The 24,477-nt window shown below is 41.1% G+C and overlaps 1 protein-coding gene across 4 annotated transcripts; it reads left to right on the top strand.

The window, feature by feature from the left end:
- Positions 1 to 651: 651 nt before the first annotated feature.
- cacnb4a (calcium channel, voltage-dependent, beta 4a subunit) lies at positions 652 to 24,094 on the top strand. 4 transcript variants are annotated; one of them, XM_026375589.1, is made up of 14 exons: positions 652 to 847; positions 1,911 to 1,994; positions 14,627 to 14,746; positions 15,353 to 15,475; positions 16,344 to 16,471; positions 17,090 to 17,166; positions 17,384 to 17,403; positions 18,538 to 18,618; positions 20,557 to 20,615; positions 20,693 to 20,802; positions 20,931 to 21,082; positions 21,527 to 21,622; positions 21,933 to 22,109; positions 22,202 to 24,094. In XM_026375589.1, the coding sequence occupies exons 1-14, from the start codon at positions 785 to 787 to the stop codon at positions 22,463 to 22,465; spliced, it is 1,554 nt and encodes a 517-aa protein (XP_026231374.1). In that variant the 5' UTR covers positions 652 to 784; the 3' UTR covers positions 22,466 to 24,094. The 4 variants fall into 4 exon arrangements, with proteins under 4 accessions (XP_026231374.1, XP_026231373.1, XP_026231376.1 ...); XM_026375588.1 differs by having other exon boundaries at positions 17,087 to 17,166; XM_026375591.1 differs by lacking the exons at positions 652 to 847; positions 1,911 to 1,994 and adding an exon at positions 6,304 to 6,657.
- The last annotated feature ends 383 nt before the right edge of the window (positions 24,095 to 24,477 follow it).

Here is a 24,477-nt window from a genome sequence, read left to right as displayed (position 1 = left end):
TGTATGCACATCAGTCAGAGTAACTGTGTTGAGTTTGCAAAAACGTGAAATTCCCACTGAAATTAAACCAGTTAGTTTCATAATAATGATTATTATTTATTTTGCAGCCTGCACAACTTCAAACGTAGTTAATTTAGTTCTATTTGTATTTAAACCTTGTAAAATGATTAAGAGGTGTGACTGATGTCAGTTATTCTGTTAACAGCTTCGTTTAGTCTGTTGATGTGCAAAGATGCGTTTGTGACAAACACTTAAACATAAAACTGTGGGAGGAGAAATGCTTTTGATAAACTGTGCATGTGATAAAGAAGAGTTTGGAAGTCTTTGAATGCAGCACTGGTAGGGGAAAAGACATTCAACAAAGTTACAACAGGATATGAAATATGGAGCAATCTGGCAGATGGGCATTTGAAAGAGAATTAGAAAATAGAAATCATTCTGTACATTATAACACGGGACATTTCACTTTTCCATCGTGCATCGGAAATTGTGCCTTGCACTTGAACGCAGCACTACTCAGCCCCGTGTGGTGGGGGTGGAGGGGGAGGGGGAGGGCCGGCGGCGCCGGACGCACTGACGGGCAGGTCGCATCCGTGCAGAGCCGCAGCCGAGCAGGACGCGTCCCCGGCGGTGGCAGCGGCCGAGCCCGATCTTTCTCTGCTGTTTGTCGCGAACCGGAGCGAAGCTGGAGTCGGCGGTTCAGCGTCCGCCGGCGGAGCAGCAGCACTTCCAGTGGAGCGGCACCGAGCGGCAGCCTCCGCCCTGGACCGATGAACTGGCTGAGATGTCCCGGCACATCTACACCAGACACGGGATAGGAGAGGGGCTGCAGAAGCCCGTGTTTCAGGTAAGGAGAAAAAAAAAATCAGTGAAGCTCTTGTCTTTGAACAAATCCCTTTAAATCTGAATAATAATAATAATATAATATTAATAATAATAATAATGATCATGATGTTATTGACAGTACAACCTACTATCAGCATGCAACCATCAGAATAAAGATAGATTAGTAAAACAGTATTCTGATCCAGGTGCACCAAACACAGTGTCCTTCACTTTGTTCAGCTGAAGCTACATTTTTCATCACTGCTAACGAGCCCCTGAGGTCATCAGTCAAACTAGACACCAGCTCCTGCGCTGTAGTGATCATTTGATTTATTACAAAGGAAAAATGATAGTGTGCTGAAATATTTAACACTTCTGATGGAGCTCCAGTCATGATGTATGAGGAGGTCCGAGTCACTTTTCTGCAGAAGGAATGGATTTCTAGCACTGTGGCACAATGGGCTGCACAGTAGCCGATGCCGAGGCTGTGATTTGAGTTCTTCTGCTGCATAGTTTGAGCTTAAAAGAAAGAGAAATCAAAGGTTAAAGCTAAATGTATAGTGATGACCGTCACTTCTAACAGTATCTGTCCTGTGATCTCATGTATATTGTCACAATGGAGTACTTTGTGGACTGTACTTGCTTGTATTAAGGTGATGTAATAGAAACGAATGAATGCAGAGCTAAAACACTCAGTTTCAGCTTGTAATATCTGAGATTATTTATATTCCTTTATCTCAGATTAGTGAGTTTGAACATACAACTTCAAGACAAAAAGTCATGTGTCATGTTCCAGAAATGTTCATATGAAACATTTTGATATGACAGCTGGATGAAGCAGTGTTATATTGACTTCATAGAATCAGGTCATCACAGCTGACAGGAGGCAGCTGGATGGAGGCAGAGCCTCGACAACCCCAGGGGCCGAGGGGCTGCTTTTAATGGGGTCGCTGGAAGGAAGGTGCCCTTGAGTTGATGTGGGAAGAAAGTGCGGGATGTTTCTAGGAAATGTACGTAATAAATACACAAATATAGAAAGTGGGGAGCGCGGATTTGATTTGCGTGCTTGTTTTTATCCTAACCAGGCCAACAGAGGGACGTACTCCAGACGCAGTAGACTGAAGAGGTCTGACGGCAGCACCACCTCCACCAGCTTCATCCTCAGACAGGTAGGACACAGCAGCTGGGATGGTTGTGATGCTCACCTGGTCTGTAAGATATGATGTTGAACCGACTGGTTAAACGAAGCTGCTTTCTAACCTGATTAGAATTAAATGCTGCTATGCATGAACATGACACGGCTGATGTTGGTCTGAGGGTGTAAAAAATCTGCTACTGATTTGTTGACCCATGTGACAGAAGCATGTAACATCCATTCATTTAGTTTTTCCACCCAGCACACAGTGGCCATTGTTTTTGATTTTACAGGTGAATGAACATGAAACCACTCTGGCATTTCTTGACATTTAGTGAAGACTGAAGTGCTGCAGTTTGTTTTTATCTATTACTGACATGTCAGTGCTAAAATATCTGTGTAAAATGTTCCTGGCATTGCCGCCAATTACTGCAGTGGAACCTGGTCATCCTCATGACGTCATGAGCTGAGCCTCATACGTCTTTGCAGTAACACGATCATCATAAATCATCATAAATCTTTTGATTCAGGTAGTAACGCGGCCTCTCTCATGGCAGCATCCTTGACAAACTTTTCTATGCACCACTACTTGTAAAGGTTGGAGGGATCATGAGTTTATGAACCCCCCCCCCCATCTGATGGATCGTCTGCATGATCACAATCGCAGCACCGTCAGCGGATGGTGAACTAATTTGGGGAGCTGCTGAAATTCCTCTTCATCACGCGCCACCATAGCTTTCTGACCTCAATCCATCACAGTCTTCGCTCCAAAACTTTTAGTTTCACTCATAAAAATTTCACTCTCGTGTGGAAAATGAACAGAAGAGCAGTGGCATCAAGATGGGAGCGTTCGGGCCTCTGCTGTAGTTTAGGGAAATCGATGGCCTTGATTTTCAGGCCGGCCTGGAAATTCAGTCTGCTCACCTGTGTACGAGGCCCCGACAGGTCATGTATAATTCATAAACGTGGTTTAAGGGCTGTTTGAATGCACTCGCTGCCGGCTTCTTTTATATTTGCCAGTGTAAAACAAATTCAAATTGGTTTCCTGTATTAAATCCCTTCTGTATGAACTACAGAAGTAAGGCCTTATCCATCCAATAAGTCACCAAGGTAACTGAGGCTGCAGAAGCCATTCAACAACACAGGTATAAACAGGTATAACTTCGTCCCAAACCCAGACTCCCACATCACCACATTTCTCCGAGGAGACATCGAATCACAGGTCAGAGGTTTCATCATGTGAATCTGCAAATGAAAGCACACGACGACTTGTCAGATATAACAGCTAGATGTGATTTATGGGATTGTCAAGCACCTGTGTCTGTGGATTCTGCATGTTCCACTACATGTAGGCCAGTTTGGAATTGCACGTCACAAAAATCTATTTGAAAAGATTTAGTCTAACGTTGCTGAACTACATCTATTGTTCAGAAACACAGTGGAACTGCAGAGACGATGATGACAGAGAGGACGTAATGGTCACAAAGAAACAAAGAACAGGCAAAAAAAAAAACAGTGGCAGACAGAAGGAATGTACACATAAAAGCTCTCGCTGGCTCCTTTTCTTTATTACACGCTCACAGATTTCTGTAACACCCCCGCTGTGATTTGTGTCATCACCGTTGTGATCGTCATCAGGTGAGAAGAGGAGCAGTGGGCTCTCTTTGATTCCCTCGTGTATCCATAGTAACAGCCGCCCTTAAACAACAGGGGTCAAGCCCAGAAGGTTGATTATCAGGAAACTGCACGTCTGCCTCCTCTTCTGCAGAAAGTACAGTAACACCTCAAATGAAAGAGGAGGAAGGCTGCAGAACAGTGTCTTTGAAGAAACTCAGTTATGGTACATCAGGGGAGCAGTTCATGTTTTTATCACGTTTGTCTGTTCACTTAACTCCTGATTGAGGATTTGATTGTCAGAGCAAAATTAGATGATGAGTTGAATGCACTAAGAGTTTAAAATGAAGTTTTTAGGAGGCTCAATTTAGTGCAGATTGACTCCCATTATTAGGATTAAGGGAGGATGACTGACACAAATTGTCACACCCAGAATCTGTTGGATGACCTCATGCAGCCAAGTCCATTAAGTGGAAACAGAAGTAGGAAACTGAGACAAAGAGAGAAGGAACTGTTCAGCGAGAAGAATGATTTTAATTGATCCTTTTTAAATGCCAATGTGTTCAGAGAAAGGACAGAATGTATTTCAGAAGATATGGTAGATGAGTCATGATCACTGGATCTGATACAGAAAGGTGCTGGTAGAAATCCCAAATGGTGGGTCGAACATCTACTGGACACGCTCTGCTCACGTGGACAGATGTTTCTGTGCACGGTTGGTGAGCCGATGCCCGGACAGTTTCTGGGCAAAGCTCAATGAGAGGATGCCAAAAACCCGGCAGATGTTTGCTCTTAGGAATAATCCAGAGCCGCAGCGTTGAAATGGCACAGATGGCCTTTGCAGATTCTCTGGTATTTGTGTTTGTCCGATAGGCAAAATAGAGAAGGTTTTTAACTGCGTGTGTTCGTGCACATGATGGCTACTTCACACATTCTGCATCGAAGCACTGGCTGTGTGGGTTTTGAGAAATTAACTCTGTATGTGCAAAATTAAATGGAGTATATGGGAGGTAGTATATCAGGATGTGACCACTCCACGCTGGAGAGATGGAAACAGGTAAAGTTGAAGACCAACAATGAGCCTGAATGGCATTTGCTGCAGTTTTTGGTACCTAGGCCTAATGCTTTAATTTTGATTTTGCCATGTCAGTGTCAGAAAGCTTTTGATTTCACAAACAAGGTGCATTGATACAGGAATAAAAGTGAAAGTCGGATGTTCAGTAATTTATTCTGTGGAGGTTTTCATGGTTGCATGACCAGTAATCAACTTAATGCAAATATCTCATCACTGTCTTCTTTAAAAACAGAAGTCTTGGCCCATATTCACATCCTGGGTCACCATGTTTAATTCCCTTCTGTTAATTCTGAGTCCCTGAAATTAAATTTAGTTTTTGAATCATAAAGAAACAGAAAGAAAACAGAGAGACTGAAGATTTTCAGCGCACAATCTGCAAAGTGATAAGGAAGGGGCTTCTTCACACTGCTAATCCCTGTTATGTAGGTCACATGGCTCAACTCAGCAGCCTTCAATTCGCGACCGCTGCTCTCCTAACTCACGCTGACATCATGCACTTCTCTTCCGGTTCCACCTGAGTAACTTTACAGCCCACTAACAAGGCAGTCTGACAGTAGAACATGTCTGTCAGGAACCTAAGGGTGAAACATGAAACTGAATGTTGGCAGCGCCTATTAAGTAAGAAAAGATGTCTCTGCTTTTGAAATGGGCTTAATAAGAAGATAAAAAAAGAAAACTAGTCTGAAGAGGGTGCATCATCTGACAGGAACAGGTGCAGCTGCTGTAACACAGTCTTCCAGCAGAGGGAGCTGTTGTTCTATTGTTTTCTAAAGAAGCGGCTGAAAAAAGAATATAACCTCTTGCATTTTCACTTAGATTGGATTATACAAGCATACAACAGGAGTTCAGTTTAATGTCACTTTTATTAAAAGCGACAGTGTACATACATTGAAATCTGTGAAATAAGTTTTGTGCACTTGACAATGTGCAGCTAATAACATCAGTACTGAAACGAAATAGATTACACAGTTATACTACATGTAACTTAAAGCATATTAATAAGAATGCATAAAATAAAATAGTTTCACACACGTCTCTAAATTGCCCATAGGTGTGAATGTGTCTGCCCTGCGGTGGACTGGCGACCGGTCCAGGGTGTACCCCACCTCTCAACTTTAACATTTGCTTACTATTCTGTGTGTGCGTTCAACAGACGCTGTTCATAAAACGTGTCAGACCTCACTCTTTCGGATTGATTTCCAATATAAATTCCTTTTAACAGACATTTATAGATTGATTTTATGGCTGCTGTGTGATTCACACATCTGTAAAAAGATGAACACTTGTAGCAAAGCAGTGGATAATTAGCGTCAGGTCTACCTCCTGTTTTAAGGGTCATCACTCAGCTTTTTACCTTCACCGAGCTTTTGCATTTGTAAACTAAATGCCAATCTTTAAAAATTTGTGTTTAGGTTATGGTTTTACCTAAGACACAAACATCACTGCACAGAATACACACACAGCTTGTTAGTTATTGATGATTTAAGGCTGCAGACCACTCCCCACCTCCCTTTATGTCCCTTCCTTATTCACAGCCAGGCAGGCTGACTGGAGCCTCCACCAGCCAATCAGCAGGCTGCATCCCACTTCTGTCATCAGACAGTGCTGGAAGAAGGGATTGGCTTGTGTGATCGGTGCTTGGAAGAAGATGAAATGCCAGGTCTGCTATGCCTCTGGGGACAACAAGGCTGCCCTATAATGGGAACCAACACTCACTCAGCAGAGGGGCAGTAACATTCAATTCATCATCAGGAAAACACAGGACCCCACCTCTTTTTTTTTTGTCTGTCTACTGCTCTTTGGTGGTCTTGTTGCTTTGTGGTCTACCTTCATGTGGAGAAAGAGGCTGCTGGTGGGCTCTGTCACTCCCCTCTCCTCATCACCCATCCTCTGTGGAACAGGTTGATCTTCTGTTTTTGTCTGTTTTGCGCTGAAGAGCTGCTTTTTGGAATCTCACTCCTCCATGTACGATAACTTGTACCTACATGGATTTGAAGACTCGGAGGCGGTGAGTGGAGGGGCGTCTGACACTTGTAAACCATGCCTTTCTGTTGTGTCACAGCCAGTTGATCCCTACATAAACACCCACATAATGCATCGAGACTCGAGCGGACTGAACGTGCACTCTTCTCTTCTCGGGGGAGTTAGGAAAGGTTGGGGGAAGGGTGTGCACGATGGGAGGGTTGGCGGTTGTGTGTGTGTTTGGAGAGTGTGTGTGTTTCTAAAGGCTCCACAATCAACCATCTGCACAGTTTTGTGAGACTGACACAGACTGAGTGTCTGCAGATACAGTGTGAACAGTGTGTTTTTTTACCATCTCTTCGTATCAGATAGTCAGTATGCATGTTATAAAGTGTGTATGAGCCTTATCAACGCTGTGAAGATTTGTATGTGAGCATGTCAGTGTGATTCCCGTCAGCATCTTGTTGTTTGCTCATGGCAGAGAACACCGTTTTCCCTTTTGGCTTCATTTGTATTTTTCTCACTTGTTGGTGTCCCCTTATTAAACTGCACTATGCATCATCAAGGTTTCCTGAAAAGACCAACAGCTATAATCATAAGGATCACACACCGTCACCATCTGTATGAGGCTGTTGCATACAATTGCGACATGGTTCACATAAGACAGTAACGCTTGCACGGCAGAAAAATCTCACATTCCCTCCCCAATAAATGTTCAGCTTTCTCTCTCACACACACACACACAGTTATACTTTAATACAGGGAAGTCTAAACTATTACTGATAAGCAGAGTGGGGATTCATGGGATAAAAAAGTGTCGGCGTAGTGGAAAAATGCTTACAAATGCAATAAATGCAGGAGCTGCTGCTAGGTGGAGGGGAGGAGGGAATCCCACTGAGCCAGAATCTGTCAAGACCTTTCTGTAACTCCACCTGACATCCTGTCTGCCTCTGACTAAAGCAGGACTTAAATCTTTGCATGTTTTGTCCTATCCACAGTATTAGAAACAAAGTCTACTGTGTCTTAATGAGTTAACTGATTTTAGAGGGGTTGGTTTGGTAACGTAGACTCATAGACGTACAGTAAAACTATATGTGATTGTAAAAAGGTCAAAACTCCTGTATGCATCTGCAGTATATTTGGGTTCTCAGGCGTCTGCTTCATAGGGGTGCATCTGGTAATTGACTCAGGTGACACAATATTAACAGGTAGGAGTAATGCATACAGTGTGTGGGGAAGGTCTCTGTTAACCTGGTCGGTGTCACAGTCCAAAACCAATGCAGAAAGCAGGAGGCACTGCACTGCTATTCAAGAACCATCTGACTTTAACTCCCTCACATGTGTTACTCCATGTAATAGTACAGCCCAAACCAGAAATACCATCTGCTTGGTGTTGTTATCCTGTGCTATTGTTCCATTAATATGAGTCTGAGTAACTGATGAGACTATTTACTTCTTCCTCTCACTGCTCAAGAAATTGATTTTCTATAAAATCTGAATATTACCGAGGGGACTGTCTCATCCAGCCTATTATGATCCTGTATGATTAATTCATCACTGCTAAGGTTCCATTAATTTTTTTAAATAGACCTTTTCCCCTTTCAGGAAAAGCAATATCTGCAGTCACGTGTCTGTCGGCACAGCATCTAATTTTGGTCCTCGAGTTGAATCTGTAGTTACAAAACTTAACTTAGAGCTGCCGTGTTCCACACTGTTTCAGGTTTTGAGTGCTGTTGGCAGCACTATAGAGGACATCTTTGGGACTCTTATTGTCTTTGTGGTTTGCTATGGCTTGCCATTATCTTGTGGGTGTCTGGAAGTTTCAGGAGGGAGTTGCTGTTGAAGTGCATCTGTTGCATCCTCAACCTCTCATGTGGCTATTGTCCAGTTGATTTACCACGAAGGTGTTATGAGCTACAACAGCACATTGTTTGGAAGTCGTGATGGTGTTGTGTGTTCGTCTACTTCCAGCATCACTGCGCTTTATGTTCATACTGCCTCACACTGTTCCAACCACCCATATTTTCACTATCATTTATCATTGGTTATAGATATTACTCCTAACTTTCCCTAACAGTTCCTTTCCTGGCGTTGTAGGAATGATGTAATCTAGTTACTACAGTTCTGCACATATGCAGCGTTGTCGAATGTATGACTCACCTTTACAAAAGCTATTATGTAAAATGCAAAGCATAGTAAACCTGCTGGAGTGGCTAATGAGTAATTAGAAGAAGACACATTGAATATTTTGAACCTTAATAATGAAGTTGTATTAGCGTATTGTAAACTGATGTCCCATGTTTGGGTGAAGTGGTTTGAAACAGCCTCGAGACATGTGCCCTTTAACCTTTAGGCTGCTGTTTTTAGTGATAGTAGACAGGATGCTTTTAGCCTTTTAGGATGGATCTGATAGTCCTGGATATTGGGGAGGGGGGCGGGCGTCTGCACAGATGAGGCTTGAGTGTGTCATGATGGATTCAAGACTGCAAGGCTGCACACTTGACACTCTCAGATAATGACCTCACAAACAACTCATTGTCAGCGTGTGTGTGCGTGAAGAGACAGGAGACAGACGTCGGAGAAGGGTATCGTAGTAATGTCTGTGCACATGATAGTAGCGTTGGGAATGATTTAAAGTGCGTCATCCTCGGGATACTTTCTGCTCTTTCTGTTTGAATGTCGTTCACACATTTACAATTTCACAAATACAAATTGGCAAAGGTCTGGATCAGCAATAAAGTTGCCACGTTTGCGCAATGGTTAGTTTACTTGAGGGTTTTCAAGATTTTAAATCTTTAAATCTCTTAACACAAGAAATCTAAGAGAATATGGTTTAAAATGGGAAATAGAGTAACCTGTAAGAAAAATACACTGAGTCGACTCAACCCCCAAAATCCCCACCTGAGTTATTCTGCTAATAAACAAACAAACATACATACAGGTCTGTCATCCAGTCTCTATGATACAAATGCATCTTCCTCATTATTTTGCATAGTGAAACATGCAGCAGATCCACTGTGAGCAGTGGTGAGGTGCTTGTATTTGCCTTTCTCTTCAGCTATAGATTTCATTTGTAATGAGGCTGTAAATAACAGTTATTTGTATCAAGGAAAGACCCCCATGGCTCTGAATGGATCATTAGCAGAGGCGCCTGGAAGCCTTGGATAGGGGCATTAATCCCCACTGTCCAGCTTGACAGGCTGATTTTAAAGACTTACAGCAGTTCAAACCCTCTGTTGCACAATTTGCACATTTATTTTCATTAAATTATTGATATGCAGAAGGAGAATTTCTAATACAAGAACTTGCAAATAGTCATTTGCTAAAAACACACTTCCTGTCTTCTTCCTTCGCCTTTGTCATCATAGAGTAGATTGGATAAGGTGGTCATGGGAAAGGGGAGAAGAAACTGATGAACAAGGCAGAATTTGAAGCAGTACATCATACCTAAGTCGTGATGTCAAACAACCCTTTGTAAGCATTTTCCTGCTCCCATGTGCTTTACCCCATTACGTGTGTGTGTGATTATGTTTGTGCTTGCACATGCACATGTTGTTCCAGCTGTTTGCACGTCTGAGATAAATGGAGCTTCATTTCTAACATGGCACGTCTGTCTCTGTAACGCTGTCTTCTCTGGATGGATGCTTTCAATGAGCTATGGTGAACAGAGTATCTGCCTTCATGTGTTAGGTAAACATTTGTGCTGAGGTTAGTTTTTTTTATTCCATTTGGCTGAGTCGGCAAGACGCCGAACGTCCACCAGCTGGCTGTCCCGTAAAATGGAAAGCAGAATCAACCCAACCTGCCAAGCCGGAGTCACAGGCACAAAGCATCTCTGTGTCTTACTTAATGGATTATTTATGAGGATTTGTAAATGTCAGGCTTTGAAGATGCCCAGCTATAGATCAAATGTGATTCACTGTAGGATGTAAAGCTAAATATGCAACATGTATAAACTGTATTTATATTTATTATAAAATGATAATGCACAGAGAAAGTATGTGACCATCTGGACCTTTACATCAGCCTGTGACATTTAGGAAAAAACAAGCTCTCCCTCTAAGGGCCAGAACAGAAAACCCAATTGGGGACGACTGTCTGTGTGATAGCTACTGGCTTTATGTGGCTTGACGGTTCAGAAGTCCACTCGTGGATGGAACGCCTCCACGATCTTCACACTTCAAAAGCCAAGTGGTGACATGCTGCATCCACAGCGGCCACTTGGACAGAGACAGACGAAGATGTGCAGTATATGCTGCGCATGAGCTTTAGTTTTAGTCATCACACATTTACTTATTACTTTTTTTATCTTCAGGGTAAATTATTTATCTCCTAATAAACATTTTAGCTGTTAGTGATGTGCCTTGCTGGTTGATGATGATGTCACATTGAAGCCCATATGGAAGTAAAGCCTGAAAGAGGAACAGATAGAATATCACTTCCCTGTGTGAGACCGGACTTTCACACAGTAACATGAAACCTAGAGCTCTGCGCTTTTCTTTTGTTAGCACAAAGTATACTGCATCATCTGCCACTCTGTCAGCGCACACATGCATTGTGGAACGTAACTGTAGATGTAACAAATGAAACCACAAGTTGTTGAACTAAGAGAGCAGCGTGTGAAGTAAAGGTGTGAACTTTTTGGTAACGCTCACAACCACTGGGGAAAACATGAAACCTACAAAGGAGAAAAAACACAACAGGTATTGAAAATGCAATGTTTATGTTCCTATGATGGACGACGTAGTAGGTGTTGAATCGTTTTTCTTTTTGTTTGACTTACATATGTGTAGTTAGAACTTATTGGATTCAGCTTGTTGTGTCAAGACACCCTGAGGAAGGCAACGCATCAGTCTGTCTTTTAATTTGTTAGCTCATATTTAATTTAATAATAACCTTTTTCATTTTAAACATCAATATGTTATGTAAATCAGGTCAATTTACTTACCTCACAGTGCCTGCATAGTGCATATCCAACAAATTCAGGCTGTGTGAAGTCGGGTGCAATAGAAAAATCAAACTACTTTTCATGTCTGCTTTCTAACAGCTTTGAATCTACATTTGATTTGAGTCTTTAATTATACTTGTTCAAAATGTCTGTCCTGGAAAACAGACCGGACATTTTCTTGTCTCGCAAACATAGGCCTTTCCATAATGTAGCTTAATTAGATTTAATGTAATGTCCTTTTATCCTGGTGCTCTGGGAATGCAGTGAAATAATGTGTTGAAGAGAAAAAAAATCACTATTAAAGCAAAAGTATGAGAGTAAGAGAGTATGCTTGTACTGCACAGTACAAGTGCAGAGTGCAGTAACTGTGCTGTTAATGTGTGTCACCAAGTGCCATTAACTGCTTCGATGGTTGGACACAAATGTAAAGACGTCATTAAAACTGATGAACATGCATTTTGTCAATGTTCAATACCTCAGCACAGCGATTGCTGCATGCTATGTAATATTTATGCACTGGTTGTTGCATGCAGCAGCGTCTACTCCAGCCAGGAAATACAGGTTTCATGTGGACCTGCAGCTGGAACGGGTCAGTGCCTCTGTACAGTTGTTTTGCAGCAAAGACACACTAAGATGTTTGGACTAAATGACAGATAAATTCAGACTGGCGAACAAGGAGGGTTACAGATGACTGCAGACAGGTGGGTTACAGACACCGTGGGGCCGATGAATCATAGAGGATATTGGTGTCACCGGTGGTAACTGTTGTAGCAACAGCCAAATTCACTCCCATCATTCAGGCCGTCCTCTCATTTAATGCTAGTGACAAAGGCTCCTGACCCTGTGTGTGTGTGTTATGTTTGTCAGCCTGCAGGCCACAGCTCACAGTGCACTTCATGTACCTGTACTTGAAAGTGATGATGAACAGTTGACTAGATTGCGGACCACAGAGAGCTTGTTGTTTCTTGCCTATGCAGCAGATATGAAGAAATCCCACATGGGAATGCAAACAGCTACTGTAATGGTCAGCCACTGCTGTGTGTAGACAGCGTGAGCGTACTGCAAGCCAGCACTGTGTTGAAAATGGTGTTAGCACGCGCTGTAGATTTGACCATTGACGATTGATGGGCCTATAGTACAAGTCCAGTATCCTGGGATCCATTCACAAGGCCCCGTTCAAGCGTGTGTGTGCTTTTCATTTCATGCTCAGGAGAATAGCGTTACGCTGACACATTTACCTCACTGCTGTGTTTGTATGGAGGATGCTGGCAAAGTCACATCAGTTTTAACTCAATGTGTATTAATAATTTGGGGACGACATGTACACTTACACATATGCGTCTGTAATGTTCTTCTTGTCTGTTGCTCAATCAATGAACAGATTAAGATCAATAGTAGAAGAACACGTGACATAATTAGATAATTATGGGATAAGAAGGATGGGCAAATCTTTACGCACGTCTTCAAAGCATGGTGGCTTTGCTCCTGTTGTTCGTTGTAGATGTGGCGTGGTGCTTTCGTCAGGAGATCTGAAATAGTTTCCTCACCCAGCGCCCCCCCCAGCTCACTACGTGCGATGCTGGAGCTTGACGACCGCATTGGTGCTGTAATAACTCTCTGCTCACTCTGCATCCACTGTTGCTTCTGTTTATGTTTGCACATTTTCCTCAGCTAGTCGCTCGTAAACCTGCTGTCTGTCTGGTTCACTATGTCTGTCTCTTTTTCGCTGCCTTGAATAAGTGAGTGGGCATTTTTATTGCTCCTCTAACCCAGCAGCAACTATTAAAGACAAATGTATGAGATTTAATGGCAATAAAGTGGAGGCGGACAAAACAGACAATTTAGTCACAGACCAAAATACTTTTACTATAGATAAAGATAGGAAACGAAGAAAGGCAGAGGGAAAGAATACTGGTATGAATAGATGTAGATATGAGAGATGTTTTCCTAGATTGGGTTCATCATCCTTTCAGTAGAGTTCAGACACTTACAGGTTATAATCTATGACATTTACATTGGTTGTCAACCACCATCTGCACCTTTAGTACATTTATTCCCTTTGTCGTTTCAAGTGGAAAAGCCTTGTCTTCTTATCGTGTCCAACTTTAATTGGTTCTTTCTGTATTTATTTAAGTAAATTCAAGTGACTCGATTATCTGCAGGCTGATTGGCCTGATTGCAGAGTTTAAGGCCCCTGTCAAATAGGTGTCGCTGTCACCTTATCTGATGCTTCTCACCTACCTAATTATGTTAGAATATTGTTATTGCTAACAATCATTGCTGCACTGTATATCAGCTCTGTCTTTGTATTTTTCTCTATAGTTTCTTCTATTTCTTCTTTATTTTTGAACAGAGAACAGCTGTAACAGAGCCAAAGTTGTGTCTCTCAGGGGTAAATAAAGTTGTCTGAATTTTGAATCTTGTATTATTTCAGGTTTTAACCCATATCAGCTGAGCGACGCACTCAGTTTAGGTTTTTCTCAGAGAATTTAGACAATGGAGAATTAATTAGCGTCATTCAAATGTATATTTACTCATATTACCATAGTTACAAAACAAATGACACAAGGTTTCGTGTTGACGTCCCAACAACAGAGTATTGTGTCTGCACTTGGTGCTTCTGATTTCATCTCTAAAAATACAGTTTTGCTGAAGCTTCCAGCTGGTTCGCCATCTTTAATCTGTCACTCTTTGATCCTGTATTGAGAGGAATACATTCCCCCCTCCTCCTAACATGTACACACACACACACACACACACACACACACACACACACACACAAACAAACACACACACACACACACACCTACCTCGGTTTCTGCCACCTCCCACTCATTCACTGGCTTTGTCTCTGAGGTTTGGAGAAACAGGCTCGTATTATGTTCTGTATCTATTTGCACTGTTTTGCATTTAAATAGGATCTTTTAAATTTTGACTTCTATAGTTTTGAGTTGTACATATCAAGTTTTACTTCTATAGTTGTTTTCATGTCTATAAATTTAATCTGAATCTTTTTATCCCTGCTGGTATCATGTAATGTTCATCTCCTGTGTTCTGTGTTCTCCAGGGCTCAGCTGATTCCTACACAAGCCGACCGTCTGACTCGGATGTGTCCCTGGAGGAGGAGAAGGAGGGCGGCCGGCAGGAGAGAGAGCAGCAGGCCACGGTTCAGCTTGAGAGAGCAAAGGTTTGTTTCAGTGGGACAACACCGCTTCAAAGTGTTTTGTATATGAGATGAAGCATCATTACCTCACTTCACCCTCTATAAGTTGAGATCATATGAGTAGGTCAGAAAGAATATTTGAGGAATAATAAATCTAATTAATAAATAACAAAAACAAAAAGACAGGATAACAATCATAAGTTAACTCGATACCAGCGGGTTTATAGTGGAAAAAAGATGAAAGTGTGTGTTTTAAAGAGCCATCTTTGCAGATCAGTGATGCTGGCACTGCTGTGTGCTGTTGATGTGCTGTGATCATTACTGCTGACTTCTGGCTGCCACCTTCGTCAGGAGGTCTGAAATAGCATCTGTATAGCAGCGCTCGCTCCTCACTGCAGACATGTTTCATGCTGGAACGTCATGAGCACAGTGGTCCTGTGTGTGTCTCTGCTTATGTTGAACTGTTTCCTCATTGGATTTCAACAAAAGATGTATAAGTACTATGGAATAAAGTATACTGGTGTATATGTATATCTCAATTAAAGCAGTAGATGACTATTGTGATTTCTTTGTTATCCTTTGATAGAAGACTTAAAGATGCAGCTTCATTGCTGTGATTCTGTGTTACAGACTAAATCGGTGGCATTTGCTGTGAGGACCAATGTCAGCTATTGTGGTGCGCTGGATGAGGATGTTCCTGTGGCTGGAACTGCTGTTTCTTTTGATGCCAAGGACTTTCTCCACATTAAAGAGGTACAATTGAACTAGTAAAGGTAAACCTGTGGTTGTGTACCGAGGATTGAATTTAGTCTACTCAGTTTAGTCTTTTAACCACTTGAAATTGCGTATTGATGTATGGAGATAATTTAAGAGCAGCTATTGTGTAATTATGTTTTTCATTATGTGTTAGAACTTGTGACTACTCTGTGCTTGTACTGTAGCACCACGGCCAGGGAAAACATTATTTCCTGAGTGGTCAGCAGCTGCTTGTTAAAACAATATGTTTTAGTTATATTAAATTGCAGCATGCGTTGACTGACTCCTTAAACAAACAACGAGACAAACTGGCTGCAGCCAAATACATAAATCAGCATCTAACATGAGAAACTAATCTGAACTCAAAGTCAGGTTAGCAGCAGTTCTACAGCTTCCAGTCGTATGAAATGATCTTCATCAGCAGTTTTACTTGTGCTTTAATGTCATTATCAGTATTTATTTACAATGAAATTTATGACTTGATGATTTTGATCCACATCCAGACCTGAGGTTCTTTTGCAGAACTCCTTGTTCTTCTTCTCGCTGAAGTCAGTTCTTCTGTTTGGGGTTGTTTTGATACTCATCTAAAACTTCCTCGATGGTATCACTTCTATAATAAATGTTAGCCTTGACTCAGATCCAATTGTTTTACTTGGAAAATTAGCTTTAAAATGTGTCTTTTATCTCATCATGTTACTCCTCTATGATTATTTTTGTTTCATAAGCTGTTTTATGTCCTATTAAGGGAATAAAAGAGAGTTTACTGGATTGTTAAGTTAACACCAATAAACATATTTTCATGAAAGATGATGATAAATGTGTTTTAACTTCTCCATCTTGAGTCATTTATCTGTTCATTTTACAGAAGTACAATAACGACTGGTGGATCGGTCGCTTGGTGAAGGAGGGCTGTGACATCGGCTTCATCCCAAGCCCCCTGAAGCTGGAAAATATCCGACTTCAGCAAGAACAAAAGAGAGGACGATTCCACGGGTGAGCAGATGTTGAGGACCGGATAAGAAGGAAAGAGCCACTATATACTGTAGTGACAGGGAGGAAGTCAGGTGGAAGGAAACCAACCTGTGCTGTTTGGTTCAACATGTGCCTGAATCGCCAACAGGAGTCTATAACATGGCTAACATGAAGAAAATACACTGGGACGAGACAATCTGGCCACTGACTGGGAAAAAATGGGCCTGTATTTATGCAGTGGAGCTGATGTGTAGGCAGATGGGGCCTGTCTAGTAATAGAGAATAGAGAACAGGTAGAACAGGTGTTGAGGACCAGGAAGGCGTGAAGAGGCAAAACAAACCTAGTGGGAGGATGGAGAGTGGCAAACGAGGCAAGGGCTCAAGGAGACAGGAGGTTAGAACAGGCATTAATAATGGTGTTAGAGCAGGTATTGCAACATTGAAGTACATTATAAACCTCACTCAGTTGAGCTATAATAGTTTATTTACATCCAAGAAACAATATGCACTTTTTTCTTTTTTTACCTAACTATTTTTGTAGATTAAAAAACAGTCTGTGTGATCGCCTGCTTCCCAGGACTGATAACAGCTTGCTGGATTTCACATTAACACCTCTATTCTCTGTTATCAACATAGCAGTAAATCCAGCGGGAATTCCTCCTCCAGTCTGGGAGAGATGGTGTCAGGCACATTCAAGCCAAACCCCAACTCTGCAGGTAGGTCCCAAAGACACACGTCTGTTTAGCTCTGAGAGGAAACACTGGCCTCTAACTCACAGAGGGACTTGTTGATGTTGGTACCTGCTGTGTATTTGTGTCTGTATAACAGCAGGAGGGTTTCCTCGCCTCCTGTGATGTCGTGATGCTTTCTAGTGTCTGATATTATTTCACATTCCACGAGTGTGCACTTAGTGATTGTTCCTTTTTGTTTTAGGGAAGCAGAAACAGAAAGTGGTGAGTAGAATGAATTACTTCTATATTTTCATCTTTTGAAGGGACAATTATCAACTGTTAGTATAACTACTGTTATAGTAATGGTAACAGTAAGGACCAAAACCACACAAATTGCAACTGAAACTGAAACTAGTGCGCAGTGAGTTAACTTAGTCTGCAAGAATTTCACTGATTGTTGATATGGCAAATTTCCTAGAGCAAATTTAACACGTTTTTTCTCGCTGGAGGTGTCAGCTCACATCTTTGAATGTTGGGTTTATACACTAACTATGTTTCTAAAAGAAAACGAAGCACCGCATTCACGACAGCCAGCTGTGTATCTGGTGCGAGTTGTTCGTGTTTCATAGATTTCAGTCCAGTACTTAACACTCACAGTTCCAAAACATGTCGGGTTTATTGATGTGGAGATCTTGCTGGATTTCTCTTTTGACAGATGCAGGCTGTGTAATGTTTTTGAACAGCAGCAACCCATGTTTGACACATACCGAGGAAGAATGTTCCTGTGCCTTTTCCCCCTGTTTACCACTGTTTCACCTGCTGTGCTTCTCTTAAATGAAAGTGCAGTTGTATGTGACCCCTATATCGACATATAGATGAAAGATTGGGTCTTTTATTAAAATCTTGTGGGTGGAGAAGTTGTGCTTACGTAAAACTGAACTTGCTTCCAGCTAAAAGAGTCAATTTGTTACCTGTTGTTTTGGGTTTGTAGACACAATATTGGCATTTGTTTTACTGTTAAACACTATAAATAACACCCAGCCACATAGTTGACCTTATTATTTTTATATCATTTCTCTGTACACTGGGTTTTCTATAACTCAGAACTGTCCACTCTGGTTTTAGTCCTGCCCATGCTTCCTTAAATATTACCATTGACCTAATTCAGCACATCCTAACCCGGGGACAGTGAGCGTGCACAAAGTCACTAGGTTGTATTAAATTAATTGGCTAGTGCATCTGAGTCAGCTTCAGCCTCAGTGCAGATCAGAGCATAAATAAATATCCACAGCTTCAATCATTATGGTTTAACATCACTGATTGTTAAAGAGATTTGTAAAATGTGACTCTATAATAATAATAATAATAATAATAATATCAAAGCTTCACTGTAGCTGTGTGTTCCCACCCCTGCAGGCTGAGCACATCCCCCCCTATGACGTGGTTCCCTCCATGAGGCCGGTTGTCCTGGTGGGACCCTCCCTGAAAGGTTATGAGGTAGGACACAGTGCTGCTCCTAAAGCCGTGTCACTCAAACACAACTGCAAATCTCTTCTCTTAGTCCTCAAATAATTATCCAGCTCTTTTCTATACTTCATAAAATTGTTCTGATCAAAGTTGTGAGGCCAAGATGTGTGCTTTACTGTGCACTGAAGTCTCAGTACTGTAATGCAGAGAATGAGTGACAGCTGACAAGTAAGAAAGACAAGAAAGATTGATTTTACACTTTATTGCCACACACTTTGACATGTGTTTGTGCTTTTGGAGAGAAAATATTGCATTCAGCGCTGATTTAGGTTTGTGAGTTAAATGGTGACTCTAAATTCCTTGTAGTTGTTAACGTGAGCGTGTCAGCCCCATGATAAATTGGTGGTCTGTAACCCGTTGTATACAGTAGTTAAAGGATGAAGGCATTGTCCATGTTAACTAACCAATAAATAATAATATTTCTTTCTGGGGGACAACATATCTATTACAGTCTGATTCATGCCTACTGTTGTGTAGTCTTGTAGGTTCTGGCTCGTTTCCCTCTGAAGTTAGAATTCACGGAGATACATCAACATTAAACATGAACTTCTCGTTGATTGCCAGTTACCACTGGAACCAAAAGACAAACAATAAAGGAAGCGAGGGGGTGGGAGGTGGGAGCTGGAGTCAGTTGTCATGGAATCACAGTCCTCACCTCCCATTCTGGCGTTGCCGTGGCAACAACCTTCTGGGTAAACCGCATCAGTCTAAAAAAGTGGAGCATGGCTTGAAATTAGAAACAGAGAATAATGTGGACTGCGAATGATTTTGTACTGCGCTTTAATACGAGACGAGATACTAAGAATTAATTCTTCAAATAATAATAAAAACCATGATCAACAAGATTTTAATGAGCAGTACTGTTCCTTCTGCCAATGGTCATGAGGGTGTAGTAACATTATCACATTTTGTTATTGTTACATTATATTATTATGGTACTTAATTATTTCAAACATTCAAAAACTACAAATACTTAAATACTTAAAAGTGCAAAAGCATTTTTGCAAACTTGACCTTGATAGTATTTTATTATTACAGTAGCAGACTGTTAATATTGATAGATTAGTAACCCAGCATGTATGCAAGCAGCATTATAATGTTGCATAGCTACTTTATAAACTGTCCATAAGGATGCATGATACTTTATAAACTATGATATATATGAAGCTATATCACTTTTCTGTATGATCTTTTCATTACATTACATTATATTCTCTCTAAAATGGAGTGAAGTTGAAAAAGAATCAAATGACTAGCTTCTTGAGTAATTGCACTTTTGATGATGGCACTATTTTGCATCTGACAACTGCTCCGTCATCTCCCAACACTGTCAAGCTCAGTCACAAATCAGTGTGACAGCTGGTACAGAACTTTGCCTGTTTCGAGTCATATATTTATTTATTAGTGGCCTTGAATCAATAGAATGGCTTTTAGGGTGAGTTTCTGAACAAAAGAAATTCCTGAATTTCTCTTTAAATCTATGCGTCAGAGTGGCTCTCCTATTCATCAGCTGAAGCTATGTTGGGGCTTGAACTGTGTGATTGCCTCAATTCATCAGCTGAGCATTGGGCTTTGTGACGCTTTTCACTATAGCTCCTAATCACTTTATTTAATGTGGCCCACGTTCATCCTGTAGGAAGCCAGGACTAGAGAGAAACTGTGCTCTCTGTAGACAAATCGCACCGTCAAGTGTGTAATACGTAAATGGACGACTTCAGAATGAATAAGAAGACTTCTGCTTTTTTGCTGCTCTCTAGTTTATTCAGTAGATGTGTTGTATGAGGATGTTGATGTATGTAAGGCCCATTTGTTTGCTTGTCACATGCCTTGCTCTCTCCTTGTCCAATGAGCCTGATCTGTTTATGATTATGGATTTATACTTCTTCTTCTTCTTCTTCTTTGATGTAGGTGACAGATATGATGCAGAAGGCGCTGTTTGACTTCTTGAAGCACAGGTTTGACGGGAGGTGAGCAGCTTATTATCCAGTTTATTATCCCGCCGCCAGTTTGCAGTGTGTCACATGTATGCTTTGTGTTGTTGCAGAATATCCATCACAAGAGTAACAGCTGACATATCATTGGCCAAGAGGTCAGTACTTAACAACCCCAGTAAGAGGGCCATCATTGAGCGATCCAACACCCGCTCCAGCCTTGGTAAAACTACAGGAACTGTCTCACTCAATGATGTGCATGTCTTGTGTTGCATTTAATGTGTGAGTGTTCTGTAATCACCCTCATACTCCTGATTCACAGTTATTCTACTATTTGTTGTCTTCTTATAGCCGAGGTCCAGAGTGAAATAGAAAGAATCTTTGAGCTAGCCAGGTCTCTGCAGCTGGTAGTACTGGATGCAGACACCATTAACCATCCAGCACAGCTCATCAAGACCTCATTAGCACCCATTATTGTCCACGTTAAAGTGTCCTCACCTAAGGTAAGATTAAAGGCTGAAACACTAGAAAACCATTCTATAAAACTGTGTCGATTTTCACATTTGCTTCCAAGCAGGACAGTGTAAATAGTCCTAAAGCTCAATTTGGTGCAGTATCTTTGGAGGAATAACATTATTTAAAAGTAACACGAAGAACTATTTTCAATGGGCAAGCAATACAAAGTGAATATAAGAGAACCCATTCTGGCAGTAAGGGGAAGTAAGAAGCAGAAGGCATGACTGTTTCAGTTCAAGGTTAATTTTCTGGAAATTTCTGAAACAATCTCTTCTCTCAAGCTTGCACAGTAGCTGTAGTGTTTAAAAATTAGTTGTATATCACAGACAATGGACAGAGTCATAAAAAGGTGTGTCTTTATGAGTAGTTAATGTTCAATGCATAATTAAAGACAGTTCCTTGTATTTCTCCTGTGTGTGTGTTTCTTACAGGTACTCCAACGACTGATCAAATCAAGGGGGAAATCTCAAAGCAAACACTTGAATGTGCAGCTTGTTGCAGCTGAAAAACTATCACAGTGTCCTTCTGTGAGTAAACTCCAAACATCCTTTTAAATCTAGATAAGCAGAAACAGATAACCTTTTTCATCATAAACCCTAATTAGCCTTTCTTGAGCTTTTGGTACACCACCATCTGATTTGCATATCCTAAAGTTTCCATCTCTCAGTTTATCTTTGCTACCCAGAAGACCAGTTTGAAACTGGTTTCTGAGAAAGAATGGGATTTTCTCTTTTGTTTCTATTAAGGTGAATTCATTTTTTGAGGTTTTGATAATCTTTCAAAAGAAATCCGTATTTAACAGCAGCTATTCTTTTATGTCTTCCTTTACAACCTCAGGAGATGTTTGATATTATTCTGGATGAGAACCAGCTGGAAGATGCATGTGAACACCTGGCAGAGTACCTGGAGGCATACTGGCGTGCTACACACACTTCACTTAGCACGCCACTCAACCCCCTGTTGGGACGCAATCTGGGCTCGACTGCTCTCTCACCATATCCTGCTGCCATTCAGGTGAACTTAAATAGAAATAGAAAAAAAGGGAAATTACATTACACTCACCTGTTTTGTTAAAAGTTGAGCAGTATCAATACTTCCTCTTTCAGGCCCAAAGAAACCGGAACAGCAACCACACAACAACAGACCACTCACCTGTGGAGCGTCGCAGCCTGATGCCTGCTGATGAGAACTACCACAATGAACGGGCGAGGAAGAATCGCAACCGTTTGTCATCAGGCTCACAGCAGAGCCGGGATCACTCGCCTCTGGTGGAGGAGGACTACCAGGACCCCTACCAAGACTCTTACAAGCCTCATCGTAACCGAGGATCACCAGGAGGCTACAGCCAGGAATCCCGACATCGGCTTTGAGCTGTGGCCTCTGGAAACAAAGTGTAGACCTGTCTTTCTCTGAAAACCACTATGGACCTAAGAGTTGAGGCAGCTTTGTTGTAACATTGAAACGACTACACTCATTTGAATTGTAACAACCCTGTATTGATGTGTAGTACCTCCTATTCCCTTTGGCCTAGGCTCCTGCCGAATAGGCATTTGAATATTAAGAGTCCTGCTCTTGCTTTGATGTGAACATGGGAGTGGACTGGATGTGAACGTAGCACAAGAGCAGAAAAGTTGTGTTTTATAGTGAAGGCTAAAGCTAGATCTGAATATGCCCCAAATGTGTACACTAGCAGATGACAATGTGCGACATAGGCTCTTCTGGACCCTTCCTGGCATCTCAGCTGTCACTGTAGCATGCAGGAAGGACCATAATTACAGGTCCCTACCTGCCTCAATCCAGTGCCAGACAGCAAGAGCATCCAGTGGTGATGGTCAGCACAGACCCTGTGCACGCATCCAGGAGCTGGTAGATGCTCAATATGACGCATCTTTAATGATCCTCAAAAGTATTTGCCACTGTCATCGCTGTGAGTGTATAAAATCTTTGTGTAAGCTTGTTCTCAAATCGGTTTTACACGTGTTTATTTTAGGTGACATGGAGCTTCCTGTGCTCACTCTTCGTTCTTTCTTAACACCATTTTTTGTCGTTAACCGTATCACCACAGAAATATAAAAGTCATGCAGATACTAATACAAAGCTCCAAACCTCAGGAATGAGAGGTCATTAAGACCTAGAAGTGCGCTGACAGATGTAGCGTTTATGTTCGTAACCCTTCTTATGGGGAAGTTCATTCTGGGTGTTGTGTTAATTTTTCTTAGAGATTTTATCATTTAGTTGTTACAGACTATAAATATAAGAAAGGGACACTTCCAGACACACGTTTATCAGCTACTGTTGTCTGTCACGTGTTTGGCAGGAGATCATTTGGTGAGTAATTTATACTGAGGGCTTCCATATGTAAATACAGTCAAATAATTAAAAGAAAATTCATTTCAGTTCATGAAATTATATTCCCTTTATTTCTTTTGTCAAAGCTTTGCCTACTTTCATTCATTTTACTTTAATTATAAAATTTATAGAAAATAAAGTAACACTAAGTAGCAGTTTAACAGCCCACCTCTTCAGCTATAAACCTTTCATTATGTTCAATTGGAGTTTGATGAAAGATCCCTCATGAGTGATAAAACTACCTGAAAGCACTCGAGCAAGATTTTGCTGCATATGTGCTGCTTTTGTTTAAATGTAAAGCAATTCCCTGCATTTTTAATTAAATGAATCCACTCGTATGCTATCAGTTAATACATGATTAATACATCATTCACTTTTAATGACATATCCTTGTATCTTGTAATTTACTATTTGTTGAAAATATCAAGTTCATATTTTTAGTCCATCAGCTGGAGAGCTCATTGTTATTCAGTGATTCTGGAGAGGAGATGTGTTCTTATCTGCCACATACAGTAGCTTTTATTGTTGTTTGAAAACTCTGGCGCATAAGCGACAATTTAAAATATTTGAATACTGCCTGTGAGAGAATGATGCTTTGACTAGAGGTTTGTGTGCACTGTAATTTTACAACTGTAATGAAATAAACTGCCCTTAAGCTGTTGTATGCAGAGCATTTGATTCTGTTGAAAGCCATTGGCACACATGTTCTTTGACTTCAGTTCTTTATATTCCTAAATATTCTTATACAAGACAAGCACTTCAAAACACATGCTATTGTTTTTTAAAAATAAACCTGTTAGTATCTTCCAATTACTGTTATATTATTATAACAAATTAAACCCATAAAAGTGAATTATCTTCTTGTGCTTCCACTTTTGGGAGTACAGATGTTTGAATGGTGGGCCTCTGCCTTGCCTATATTAAAATATCTGTCTGCAGAGATTATGTCATCTGGAGGAATTCTGGAGAGGCGTGTCGATAAACTTTACAACCTCCATAGTAAGAGCAACCATCAACATTATCTGAACTAAAC

This window comes from Anabas testudineus, chromosome 21 (assembly GCF_900324465.2).
Source record: "Anabas testudineus chromosome 21, fAnaTes1.2, whole genome shotgun sequence".
In the NCBI taxonomy this organism is placed as follows: Eukaryota; Metazoa; Chordata; class Actinopteri; order Anabantiformes; family Anabantidae; genus Anabas; species Anabas testudineus.
Note: the sequence above shows the minus strand (reverse complement) of the source record. Positions and strands in the feature narration are given on the sequence as shown.

What these genes read in the sequence shown, in the direction of transcription:
- cacnb4a (XM_026375588.1), top strand. Translation starts at nt 785, where the DNA reads ATGTCCCGGCACATCTACACCAGACACGGGATAGGAGAGGGGCTGCAG. An exon ending in CCAGCTTCATCCTCAGACAG is followed by an intron (nt 1,995 to 14,626) that starts GTAGGACACAGC and finishes TGTGTTCTCCAG; the next exon opens with GGCTCAGCTGATTCCTACAC. An exon ending in AAGCACAGGTTTGACGGGAG is followed by an intron (nt 20,616 to 20,692) that starts GTGAGCAGCTTA and finishes GTGTTGTTGCAG; the next exon opens with AATATCCATCACAAGAGTAA.